Consider the following 14,319-nt stretch of genomic DNA (forward strand, 5'->3'; position numbering starts at 1 on the left):
CAAATAACTTTTTTTGTTTACTGTTTTTGGAATGTGGGTATGGGTTAGTAAACTTCATAGTAGACTGGTGGAAATAGAAGCAGGAAAGCTGTAAGATGGCTCAGATTAGGGTCAGCAACACAATACTTCAAATAAATTGCCAAGTTACCTCAGTAAAGCGAAGGAGAAACTTTCAGGAAACTGTCTTGTTGGCAAAGATCGTAGTCTGAAGACTGAAAGAAGTTAAAGGGATCAATCAGGTGAACGAGAAGATAAATGGGTTCCAACAGATGCTGGAAGGGATAGGATGGGGCAGAATAATAAGAGGGACATTTTGTCTTTGCCAGACTAGCAGGGGGCATAGGTGAGAAGAACTTTACAAAATATCCTCAGAAATCAGACACACACATTAGGCTTCTATCTCTTCTTCTTATGTGCTATGATACAAATAATTTCCGATAATTTAAAATTTTTTTAATCTATTGTGAATCATTCTGTGAAATATGTTATCTCAACCTGACTGAAAATAGGAAAGTTGTCGTATCAGGTTCCTGTTCAGCAGTGGAGCCTACAAAAACACTGTTATGATTTTAGACTGTATTTGAAGGTCGAATTAATATTCTAATGCCATTTAAGTTTGTGAGTGTATAGAGCGCCATGATTTGGAAGGAATGACCGTGAAGCTGTCACTATTGGGTTTTTTTACTATTAACTGTTATTTTTACAATACTAGACCAAGTGACCTGAACATTTAAGTTATTTTCCTATATATATGCATCCTGTATGTCACAATGAAGACATTTTGTGGAAGTGTTCCAAATCTTTCAGAGCAACCAAATTAAATGAAAAGACTATGAAATGTACTCAGTATAACCAATGTGACAGTGTCATATTGCCCAACCCACTAAGTGTCTGTAAGTGCAATATTTGGCATTGTAAAAGCATGTTTCTTTGCTTATTGTCAAAAGTGTTAGGAAATTATGGTTTGTGCAATAACAATATAGGAACCTCCATAAAGACTGATGCCAAGTTCAGGTGGGGATTTGTACAATCAACACTCAATAGAAGATTCATACTGTCGGTTTCTAGTTGTTCACTAAAAAAGTGTGTTTTTACAGAATAAGAATAATCAGCAACTATTGCTATACCATGGGCACTAAACTTGTTAGTTAAGCAAGACACAATCCTCAGCTTTGAGATATATTCAGTATTGTACATGTTCTGCCTCTCACAGAATTGATTGCTGTTCTGCCAGAAGTACTCTTCAGTGACATTATTGTGCAAGCATCACCAATAAAACATAATCGCCCTTTCCTACTCCTAACCTGTTAATTCATCTCCAGTCACAGCTGGTTTATACATAGGTTTTATAGCTGAAAAACTACATTAAACCAATTGATTTTTAGTATATTTACCTCTTCTGAGATGTAACAGATGACTTGGACCTTGAACATTCACTTGCCAATAGAGTTGTTACATATTGACACGTTGCAAGCACAGCTCGTTTTGTTGATACAAGCACAGCAGTCCTGTACGCACAGATGGGCAAGTGCATGTTCATAATCCTTTCATTTTCCATAGTAGCAGTCTGATAAAATCCAGTCTCAAAGTATAAAAATCTCGTTCAGATATTTGTTTGAATCTGGAATCAAGGCAGGTAGGAGTTCCTTCTAGACAGAGCTTTGCTTAGGAAAACCAAGACTGAGTATTTCTGTGCGTAGTAAGAAAAGTAATTTGGTGTCACAGCACCACCTGGTGACAGTTGCTAGAACTGTCATTTTGGATGTGTGTGCATTTTAGGCAACTTTTCCAAGTCATCTTTCTGGCAAGGAAAGCAGAGTGAGTCTTGTGAAGGATTCCACCATTCTGAGCTGAGTTATCTTTGTGGCAGAATCGTCTTCTGAGCAAACCCTTGTAGAATTTTTCAGTATGTAAGCTCTTCAGGTTTAGGAGAGAGACAGAGGAGAATAGTAAGGCATTTATGAAAGCTAATTAGAGCCTAAGGAATAAAACCTCCTTTGAAACCCACCTACCTTGATAGGTAGAGGTAGGCTCCTTCAGAAGGCAGTGCACAGCTCCTGAAGCCCTGACACCAGCCTGCCTGGATAGGAGTTCACCTCTCTGTTGACTACACGAGGGAGTACATTTATTTGGCCTCACTGCTTTAAAGCTACCTTTTTGTAAATTAATTGCACTGTCCCTTGATAGGGGTGCTAAGGCAGACATTGAAGATCCTTCCTAACTAGAAACTTTCATTCAAATGTTGCAAATAGTATCCTAAAGGCAAGTTACTCTATTGGAAAATGTACATAGAATTAGTCTTCCATGTGGAATCCAAATTGTTTCTTTGCAGCAGGTTTTCACACAGTTGTAAACGAACATGCAAGATTCTGGTCTCTGGATAATGTTTCTTCTTCATCCAAATGCACTGCTCTTGAGTGAAAGCCTCAGGAGTTTGGTTCCTTCTGATGAAAGACTTGATAATCTAACCACTATGAGTTTTGTCTCCTCTCACCTTCGCAGCACGGGAAGCCCAGCAGGCTCTATCTGAGTGAGAAACTATTCCACAGATCTTACTTAGGCATATCTTTTACAAAACTACACCCATGGGGTTGCATCACTAAAAAATTTCTTAGAAAAAAACAAGCGTTGTCTTCCTTCAAGTTTCTCTCACAGGCCTCCTTACCATGGGGGCAGCAACAGGGACAGTTCAGGTGCTAAAGATTCTGAATGTCATGCAGAGCAGCAACTCATAGCTTGTGATTAGGAGTTTGAGACATCTTGAAGAAAGCATCTCTGCAAGGTCTTGTTTTCATTTCCTGACTTCTACTGATTTTCTTAGGACAAAGGAAGCACTGCCTTATGCAGAGGAAAGATATGATAGCAAGTGATCCATGGCATTTGACTTCAGTAAGAAACAGTATTTCCTACTCCTTTTGAGTTTCTAGTGGCACACTTAACCTTTTATTTGGCATTTATACACTGACACACCACCAGTAAATTTTGCTGCATCTGGTCTCATATTCATGTCAACTCCTGTGAACTTCCCTGGATGTTTTGTCAACATACAGGAAGCTGTATGTTTTTCTTTTGAAGTGTTGCAATGATAAGGTATCATCCTTTGCTTCTGCAATAAATCTTGGGAAGAGTAAAGCCTTCCGTCCTCAAAAAGATGTCTCTGTCCCAGTTGATGATCCAGCTATTCTTGTGGTAACACAAGTGAAGCTGCTTCCCCAGAGGTGTTATTTTTGCCCTTATTCAGTTTTCTATGAGATTTTCCATTTTAGAATTCTCTTTCCTTTCTCTGTAGACATTCAGGCAAGATAATATCATAGATTTCAGTGGCATTAGAAATGAACACAAGTTAATGTTTTCTCGATTAATATTTCTGTTAGAGCCCTTCTTTAGCAAATTTGTGGTTCCACAGTTTTTCCCCATAAATTCCTTCCTTGGGAAACAATGATATAACTGTGTAAATGATAGACCACAAATAGTTTTATAGCTCCTTTCAAGATTCGCTTTTTTTGAGCTTCAGTCAGCTTTGTGTAAGGTTGACCTAAGCGACTGCTGTAAGGGTAGGAGTTGCCAGATCTGTGGCCAATGCACCTCTCCCCTACTTCCACAGGTACACACAATTTATTGCTTTAGGTTAGCTACAAAGAGATCCCATCATACAGAGTACAAGGCTATCTGTATTATGTAGTTTACAGCATGGTGCTGTGGTGGCTAGTGCAGGAGAGAAGTGTGGGCTTTGGGGGGAAAAAATTATGCACTTTATAAACAGTAATAGCAGTTATATATACAGTCTTTTGAATTTCTCATTATTTACTTTGAAGTCATTTGTGATTTGCATGCAGAATGAAATCAGGATAGTATTTGGAATAAATATAATTTTAATTGGAACTTTGTGAGCGTAATACAGCATGAGAAAATTGACTATGGTAATTCTTTCTCATAGTTTCTGGGGGCATCTGTTTACCTCATACCAATGATTCATAGAATTTCTGGAAATTAACACTGACAATTTTTATCATCTTGCAGCAAGCAATACCCAAATTATTCGAAGTAGTACAAAAAAGGAATCAGAAACTGGAGGATCCAAAAAAAAAGGTCATATTTCATCTTCAAAAGACATCAAAACTTCTTTCAAGCCAGGACTTGTACAGGAAGGTCCACCTGTATTAGATGATAAATCTCTCCTCTTGGAAAACTTTCAAAATAATGATAGAAGTCCACAACAAGTAAGATATTACAGATCATTGGGGTTTAGGGAAAAAAAATAATGAAGGGGTATTGATAATTCTTTTGGTACATATGAAGCTCTGATATCATGAGGCAAGAACAAGGAATCCAAAATTAAGATTGTTGGTAGCTTCTGAGTGAGGCTATGGAGAAAGGATGATGTGCATACATGAATAACCAAATAACAAGGAGTCGTTTTTGTTTTCAGATAAAGGTGATATATTAAATCTTTAAATGTTCTTCATTTGCCAAATCCAATTCAAGTATAGTATAACTTTCAGCTAAGGGCCAAAAACTACCAGTAATGAAGTTAAACTTCTGATCTTTCAATGATAATTTTCTTTGAAATATGATGTAAAAGAAGGCCATCTTTAATAGTTGTAATCGAGAAACACCTATGGCCAGTCAGCTAAAAGCTTTAGTAACACGCACACAATAGCTGCTACTTGAGCCAATTTTCTCAGAGTGTGATGTCAAAAACATGTGTTTTTATTGACTTCACCTAGTATTATTTGTCTGTCTTAGAAAAATAACATTTATTTTCTAAACCAGTTCTTGTTTCTCTGTCTCCAGGTGTTTCTCTACTGTGATTTTTCCTGATAATTGAGTTCACTTGCAACAAAATATTCCAAGGAAAAAAAAAACTATTGAGAAATAAATTCCAGGCTTGTTCCTTTGATTCAGAACTGTCTTTAGAATTTGTAAAACAGTTTTTAAAGAGAATCATTTCTGTTCAGTGTAGACAATGTTTAAAATAACCCATGGGCCCTGTCACCTTCTACCTCAATTAATACATTATTGAGTTCTAGTATTAGGGCACAAAGCCATGCAGTAGGTCTTAAAATCAAAGACAAAAGTCTTTGTTTTAGTGCATGCCATACAGAGGAAAGTTACATGGAATTCTTAACAGAATATAGCTCCTTATTTTAAAGCCCAGTTTAGTTTCACTTGATAAACATATGAGTAATTGTTTCATTTCACAGGAATTAAAAAAAAAATGTGTGGAGTTAACACTATTTTCTTAAGCTTCTTGTGAATACTGTAATGTGCAAGCTTGTAGATTAATTATGTGTTTTTTTTGTTGAGTTGAATAGCTGGCAGTTTACTAACCTACAAGACCTTTGAATGTTTCCCATAATTGTTATGTCTTCAGCATGTTAACATACTGCATTTTCTTTCACAGTCTCACAAGTATATCATTCAGGCATTGGTGTTGTATGATAGTTGGCCACTCACTGAGAGTCAGTTTCTATTTGTTCAGGAACTGAAAAAAATGGAGAAAAATGAAATCAAAGGTAGGTGGATCTAAGTATGTATTTAGTCAAATACATCATGTTACTGATTTAAAAAAAAATGTTGCATTGCTACAAGCCAAGACCATAGGACATTTTTTTCCCTTTATTTACTGCTTGAGTGAAATAATTAAGCAACAAAGCTCTTTGTTCTTTGGGTCATAGAAATGAATTTTGACTGCATGATCCTATACCTTCACAGATTATAAACAAATCAGAGAATACTCTGTAAAACTCACTTGAGCTTCTCAGGTCTCAGCTTCAGGTAGGTATCTGGAACTGCTGCAGAAGTACGACTGCTACAGTTAGAGACCGATGAAATCTAATATAAAGGCACAGAACATCCAAACACAGAAGTTTCTACTGAAACTAGAGAAACATACCTGCTGATAATTTAAGAAAATGCACGGACAAGAAGGAAAAAAAGGCCTGTTTTGGGATATGTATTACTTCTATACTGCTAGGAGAAGAATTTGGACAGAATGCAAGACCACGAAAGGTCCCAAGGACAGGCTGTGTATCCAAGCCAGGAAGGGGATAGAGAAATTACAGAAGCTTTTGTTTTTTCCACAGATTCTCTTAGCATTTTGTGTCAAGGGTCAGAAAAAAAACCCTAACACATATTAAAAGCAGTTAGAATACTACTGAGTATCCTAGAAATTAGATAAATGTCTCATATTTGCTTCTCCTTTTACTGCTGGGGCTGACACAGAATGATTTAGGTTTTAATTATGTTACAGGAAAATTTATCATGCTGAATCCAACAGTCCGAGAGAGGCAAGACTGCTGCCACTCCACATTAGCAAGGCTGAAGGTGTAGTCCCAGCAGGCACACTCACACAGAACATAGATACAGACTACACATATACATATATACATTGCCAGTCACACAGACCACAGACAGACGCTCAGAGCACTCACACAAACACAGTGCCAATGGCCTCAACCTGCTTCCCTCTCTGGCTGGACAGAATGGAAGTCCACTAGAGCGCGGAAAAAAAAAAATATATATGTATATATATGTAAGGTAGATCCTTCCAGCAGCTGGACTTAGACGCCTAATCTGCCCAGTAGCTTGCCCCTGGATCCCACATGAGCTGCTGAGGCTGCAGCCCGACTCCAGCTGCTGGTGCAGGCCATCACACACACGCACACATGCACACACGCAGCTGACTCCCCTGTGCTCTCACCATTAGATTTCTGCAGAACCTAGAAGATTACTGTCCACCATTCAGTAAATTTCCTGTATCATTAACATTAAAGTTCTATAACTCAATTTTTAAGATATGAGATAAGGAGGAATTATCTGCATTATCCTTGCTTATATATATACACTTGCTAAAACCCTTAAATTTTCATAGGAAGATTTGGTCTTTCTTTATTAGTGCTATTTCTCACTTCTTACTCTGGTTACATATTTCTTTTTAAAAGTCTGGTTGTATTTTTTTTTCATTTCTGTTACACTGGACTGAAGTTAGATTCAGCAGCAGCAATTGCTGACATATATGATTTCATTTCTTGTTTTTAAGGTAGCTGGAACATTTGAGATTTTTGCAGTCTTTATTCAGCTAGCATTACAAGATTTGACAAAGATGTATCTTATTGATTTGCTATAGTCCTTAGTCAATTTTAATAATTTTTGAGGAACCACCTCATGTAGCCTTACAGGCCTGCTCACAGCTTTTTTAGTGGTGCTGCTTACAGTAGACATCCTGTCACTTTGTCTGAGTTGGCTACATAGTAACAGCTTGCACTTGACACACCAGTCATGCTACTGATGTGTATCCTTTCATACAGCTGTCACCACTGTCTGTAAAGCTGCAGGTCAAAGGAGGTCACTTAATCTTGAAGTTTCTTCACTAGTTCTCAGCTGTTTTTACTGGAGCTTGTCAATGTCACAAGGATTCTCATGTTTAGTTCAAGGTAGCAGTATTCCAGTTCATAGCCTGCCTTCTCCGTGTTAACTGATGCTTTGGCTCATTTGCAGTCAACCATACTCAAGCCACAGTCAGTGATAAGGAGCACTTTTCTCTTAGGTTTCTTTTTAAATGTTGTGATTTCGGTGTTCTCTCATAATTGCCGCCTCTCAAAGTGACCCAAATCCATTTCACAGTTCACATGAAGTGGATGTTTCTGGTTATACAAGGATACCAACAGATTGCGCAGGCCACCAACAGAGTTTAAAAACAACATACGTCATAAAGTTTAAACACCAACACTTACTGTATTTACTACTTAGCATTTATTTTGTGTACCCCTATTAACAGAAATATTTACCTGGAGTGCTTACTATAGGTAAGTATTTTGGAAAAAAATAACATTTAATCTTTGAATCTTTTTCTATTTGTGAACTAGTCTTAAAGCAATTTGAAAGCTGAGCTTTACCACTTAAAGCTGCCAGCACCAGTTGTCAAACACACAATTCATATAAAAGCAATGTTGGTGTGCAAGCAAAAAGGCATCCTCTCACCATGTGATTTTTAAGGAAGCTGCAGTGGGCCAGGTGAAAATTCCTGCAACAATTTTTCACCATTTCAGGTATCACTTGTTCATGTAAGACAACAGTGCCATCTGGAGTTAGTTTTGTATTAAAGCTAATTGATCATGGCAAAAGCATATTTCAGCTTTGTATTAGCATTTACTAAAGTCTTTTAAACTAGTTTCCCTTTAAATGAAGGCCCATACTATTATGCTATCAATATTCACCGATATTATAAATATTAAGTACATTTTTGAGGAAAGTAAGTTCTTTGGCCTACAGATGCTATGACAATTTTGTATTTGTTGTTGTTTGTTATTCTTTTCTTTCCTCAAAATCCTTAACATTACTGTTTCACAGTACTTGTAATAAGAACTGTGTTAGCAAAAGTTATTTCATGACTAATATTTAGTCATGTTTATTATATATGAAATCTCATTAAATATATTATTAAAGAGCACATTGCACAAACAAAACATTAAAAAAGCATTAAGCAGGAAAACCCAAGAACACAGGCATGAGAAAGTGCCAGATAGTTTATTATTGATACAGTTTTCATTCTTTATTTCTTTTTTTTTTCTTCTTTGTTTCCTTCCATTGGGAACTGTTTATGGGGCAAGACTGGAATGGAAAAATAGCAAAAAAACCAGTAAGGTCTGGATCATAATTCTTGTGTAAAACGGAAAAAAATTAGCAAGCAGTCTTGCAATTGCTGATACCATTTTGAGTTGCTTGACTGTGCGAACAAAATTGTTTTAAGATTTGTTTTGTGTATGTGATTTTCAGCTATTGCCTGCTTGGGTTCTTTGGTTTTACTTTTCTTGTAGTAAGATCAGAAGTTTCATTGTGCAACTGCCACAACCCAGAGCTGAATGATCAGCGTGCGCTGAATGCTGACTGCAGCATGTATTTTATATATTGCCTTAATTTGACACAAGAATATTAGCTGTTGGTGAGAGAAGGCTGTCTATCTCACTGGGAGAGCCAGGGAAGACAGGACGCCCAACCCAGGTAGCAGAGGTGGATTTGAAAAGGTGGCAGAGGCAATATCCTTTGGAATATTCCTTTTTTTCTCCAGAGCTTTTAAAGCTTCTGAGGGTGCAGTCAGAGACAGCAAAAGCAACATCTGAACTTCTCGGTCATTTCCTAACCAAATCTGAAAGTCTCTCATGGGACAAGTAACAGTCATTTCTACCAACTACTGGGTAATCCCACTAAATGTTCAGAGCCTGTATCAGATAGTAGGAGCATGATGTCTTCTCAAAGAAAACTTCAAAAGACTCCTCTGTATTTTACCTATGAATAAGATACATTCTCTGTAATTTGAATTTCATAAAATGGGAGTAGCTGTCTCGCCTAAAAAAAAGAATTGTTGTATCTCGATCTGAATTTATGAGTTTCAGATAGGAACCATTTGGCGTAATTATTTAGCTTGTCATAGACAGGACATCAGACTGGATGATCACTGTGATCCCTTCTGGCATTAGACTATACGAATCTCTGAGTAAATAGAGATTGAAAACTGGTAGAGAAGCTAATTTTAAGAGTTGCTGTGTTTGTCATCACTGTCAGTTGGTGTGATGCCCAAGCTTTTTTTGGTGCCATACATATACAATGACTGCCACTGAGAGTTTGTGATGATCGATGCATAAGCTGTGAGCTGGAATGACCTTTCACTTTCTATATCATCTTCCTGCCTTTCTTCTTACTGCATCCCATACAAAGTGTTTGCCTGGCTTTGACCTTGGAAAAGCTGTGAGGAACTACTCACATCTCCCTTAGAGTCAGAGTGGGTGGCATGCTATAATGCCAAACTGCAGCCAGGGCCCCCTCCAGAAAGATCTGGAGGATGATCCCAAAACCTGGGAGGCTGCCTGTTCTGTTGAGGGAGGGAGGAGGGCTGGGGGAACCTGGACAGTGAGGTGTACTGTTAGCTAAGAGAGCTCAGCTGAATCCTGCCCAAAGCCTTCCTATCTGGAATTAAAGCAGGATACCTCATTTTAGCCCTGTTATTTCATAGGCTTGTTTGTTGTTTACTAACTTCTCAGTGTATGCAAGAAGTCCGGACCATCAAAATGTTAAAATTCAGAATTGTAAAATATTTATAGAAGCCACACAAAGCTTGGGGTATCCCAAGACATAGAACGTCTTTGTCTGATATCGTTTAGCTAATGACACTGAATGTCTCTTGAGTGTTTGTATAAACAATAATTTATCTTTAAAAATTAATAATTCACTGAATAATGCATATACACCAGCCTGATTTATGGTGTTAATATGTTATGATCATGTGAAATTAAATGGAAAAACATTTATGTAATGATATTATAACTTCAAATAGTGTCATCACTATTTATTTTATATTTGCATTTCCTCTGGAGTTGTTTTAGTATCTTTAATATTTGTGGAGACCGCTTTATTTTTTACTTTCATTCTTTAAAGTGTGCTTTGGTAGCACTGAATCCATTTAAGCTTAGCACTTTGGTGCCACTGTACATTATTTAAGCAGCATGAGGAGATAAGAATAATACAATTTATATGTAAACACAGGTATAATGTATGATGTAATACAGAGATATGTCTTATAATAAATATTTGTACGTGTAATTATATGTGTATTATAAATACTTTTCTATATATTTAATATTTAAAATTTTATATACCCATATAATCTCAGCCATGACATTGCAGATCTGATCCAAAGCTCATTAAAGCCAGTGGAATATCGTCAGTGGACTTTGGATCAAATCATGCAGCACAGTGATCTGTCCTCAGTGGACAGAGATTAGGAAAGCATAGCATTAAGTGAAAGGTACCTTGTTATTATTGTCAGATTGTAAAACACTCATTTCCTCTTTTTTCTAAGAGGAATCCCCTGTTATATTGTAGTGACTAAACATAGGTTTTCAGCATTTGTTTTAATGTTTCAAGCGGTATGAAGGTGGAGGGAAATAGAGATTTCAGACTCAGATGTTTAATCTTTCTCATAGTGTTTTAGGTCCATTCCAGGTTGTTTCAACCGACATGTTCCTTTTGCTATTATCTATTTATTTATTTATTTATTTTAACAAGAATATGATATGCAAAAAGTCTTTTTCACAGCTTCCACCAGTTAGCACTGTGCAGAATATGTGTTACAAATGTCAATTCTCGGTATCTTTAATTCAAACATATAGCATACATAGAGCATACACGTATACTGATAAAATAATTAATCCAACAAGTTCCCAGATAGTTCTGAGAATTATAATTTTAAATTTTTTAAATATGCATCAATTTTCAAATATGTTTCTTTGCCTTAATTCCCTTGCATTTTAGGTGGGGCATATCTTGCCTTCTGCTCTTCACGCTTTCGGGCTTACAAGGGTATGAGACAGGGAGATCAGTGACTTTACCTACTTTGAGCGCCTGGTGCATAACCTTGACAGAGATTGTGTGAGACTGTATGAGTCACACTGTGATTCTGTACACTGCAGTCTTTGGACTGACCCATATACAAGGCAACAATGCAGTGACTCATGCAGGGACCGTGGTAAACTCCCAGTTAAGCCCTGGGTAAAGTGCTATTTAGGACAGATAAGGCTGTCACAATATGTCCACCTTTTAAGTTTGTTTTTAAAAGTTGCTTTGTCCCCACGTTCTTTCTTGGTCCAACAATAAATGTTAGTGTAGTACTTCAAAGTGTCAGCTATCAACTGACTTTTCTTTGTCTTTCTGTATGGCTGTTTTGTGCTGTTATTCCACCCTGGATATTACATGGGCAAATATATTTATGGATGACAATGGTATCCTCTAATTCATCATGCATCATAACTACATCTGAATAGTACATGGGGAAAAGCACAAGGAGCACCGCTTTCCCCTAATGCCCAGTTATTCTGAAGGACAAAAGTCTGCAAGTGTTCCTAAACCAACCAGAAAAACAAAAGATAAAGTATCTGAGAAGACGGAAAAAGAGAAGTCAAATAAAGAAAGAGGATCATTTGTGTCTCTTGCATCTCGACCTGAAACTCAGGTGAGAAGAAAGCCAGAAACTGGATTTGTTGAATGTGTCATCATTGTACTGAGTGTAAAGATATTTTTAGGTCTGCAGATCAGTCTATCCCTTGCATTTCTCTATGCCCTGCTTTGCCACCTTTTTAGCTTTACATCTGAGAGAGACTGAACTACACATGTAAAAGACATGCATCCTGCATTTAGAGATGTAATGTGCTCATTTGTTTATGTATAAAACAACTACTGATTGTTCCTTTTGTTCATCTAGTTTCTGTCTCTGGTGAAGGTTTATTAAATTCCATTAATTTGCCATATTTATGTCCTATTAGTTCCTCATTGTAGTGGTTTTCACAGGTTCACAGGTAGACGAAATAGGTCTTTCCCCTATAGTCAGTTCCTGTCTCATATGTCACTATTGTCGTTAGCTTGCGGACATACAGTGGCGGAAAAATTGATACCTACTTGCCTACTTGCAAATTCTTCTCATCTGTGGTGGGATAATCTGAGTGTTCTCTGGTTGACTGAAATGCTGCTACCAGCCTGTATGCCTTCCAAGGAATAATAGACTTTATGGATTGCAAACAGATTAATGGAAGGCAAAGTAGAAACTGACAGCTCCTTGTTTAATGATATTGCTTTTCCTGGGAATTTTTCTGCCTCATGGCACGTAGTTCAAGGAGACGGCATCTCCGCAGAGTTTTTCATGAGGAAATCTCTACTGAATAGTTTTGTTGACTACACCTGCTGCACAGCAAGCTTCCCTATGATTCATATCCACAACTGATGATACAGAGTTCTGGAATTGTGCCTTATCCTTTCTTTCAGAGGAGTCAGAGTGGCCAGTTGAGACTGTTGGCCTCAGAAATGCAGTGCAGCTTCAGGATGTGTCAGGTTTCTGCCTCCAGCTCCAGTGATGGGGTATGCTAGGAGTGCTGGGATGGTGATTCTTGGGAGTTCTTCAGTCTGCCACTAAAACAGATGCAAGTTTCGAGACAGGACTGCTTGCAGATAAATAAGATTCCCACCTTTACTCTCAAACAAAAGCTGAACTCCTATCTCTGCTTCTAAATCTTGGGCATAAAGCTTCTGCAGATGTTACGACTTCCAGAAATACATGCAGCACAAGATCTCGTTGATTGGTCAGACAGCAGAATAGTCTCCTATATTTCAGGCACTACTTGTACCCTACGGTTCTGGAGAAGCCGTGCGTTAAGGTGGTTTAGAGTGTTTGGGAAATGATGGGAAAGAATCTGATGCCTCATAAGACAGAGCAAGATGTATTTCTACACAAAGAGCCTAATTAAATATAATAAGACTTCTACTGAAAAAGCTTGCAGAAGGAAAAGGAGGGAAGGAAAGGAAAAAAGCTTGCGGGGAGATAAGACAATTGCATGAAAATCACTACACAATACTCTTGTTCAGAGAGACTGTTCAGAAGATCTGGGAGTGTGGAGCATGCTTTATGGAAGTGGGGGGAAGCATGTTAACAAAATACCTTAAAGAGCTTTTAGACACTGCAAAGTAATTGTCCTTTCCTTTGGCAGCCACTGTTTGTGTAGTAATGCATGTCAATGTCTATCAGTGTATGATGTATATCAGTTGGGAAAACTACCAGGATACAGAAACATAATTTCATCCTAAACAGTGGTAGTAGATGTGTAGCAATGAATACATTATGTTTATGATACTTCACTTTCAGCAAGCTGCTTCAAACAAACCGTACTGGACTCTGCGTCTAGTTAGTGAACAGAGAGAGGCAGACATTCTGGAGATGAAGAAAGACACCCAGAGAGCAGATGAGATCAAAGCCATGAAACAAGCATGGGAGTCTGCAGAGCCAGGAAGAGCTATCAAGGTAATACCAGAGTGCAGTCTTTGCAGTAATGTTTCTTCACAAGTTCCAGGAGCTGCTGTGGTGGTAGAGCCATTGCCACAACACAGACCTGACGTCATATGGCTGTCCTCTTCACCGCTCTGTGGGAGACAGGAAATTTTACACAGCTGAGATAATCAAGTGATTATGTGCATGACTTCTGGGCAGGAATCCAGCTCATCTACTTTAGGCTTCTGTGGGTCACTGAGACTTCAGATTCTACTTTACAAGACAGAGAAAGTTTTCTTCTTAGAAAGCCTGCTACATCTACACACTTCCAAAGCTGCTACTTGTGGCAAGTTTGATGTTTAACATGAACAGATTCTAGTGAGAAATACAGTTATAAACGTGCCAAAAAGATTTCTCTTGAAGAACTGGCACCTGGCTGTATCATCACTCAGATTGTACCCTGCAGCCAGGATTCCCAAATTCATTCTGAGTTGCAGGTTACCCATGAG

At 37.8% G+C, this 14,319-nt stretch overlaps 1 protein-coding gene across 1 annotated transcript in view; it reads left to right on the plus strand.

Moving 5' to 3' along the window:
- ADGB (androglobin) overlaps positions 1-14,319 on the plus strand; it is a 120,217-nt gene that overhangs the window by 97,780 nt on the left and 8,118 nt on the right. Inside the window, 4 exon segments of the mRNA XM_075413741.1 lie at positions 4,021-4,220; positions 5,405-5,516; positions 11,820-12,007; positions 13,688-13,843. Of these exon segments, the coding sequence (XP_075269856.1) occupies positions 4,021-4,220; positions 5,405-5,516; positions 11,820-12,007; positions 13,688-13,843 (656 nt within the window).

This window comes from Opisthocomus hoazin, chromosome 2 (assembly GCF_030867145.1).
Source record: "Opisthocomus hoazin isolate bOpiHoa1 chromosome 2, bOpiHoa1.hap1, whole genome shotgun sequence".
In the NCBI taxonomy this organism is placed as follows: Eukaryota; Metazoa; Chordata; class Aves; order Opisthocomiformes; family Opisthocomidae; genus Opisthocomus; species Opisthocomus hoazin.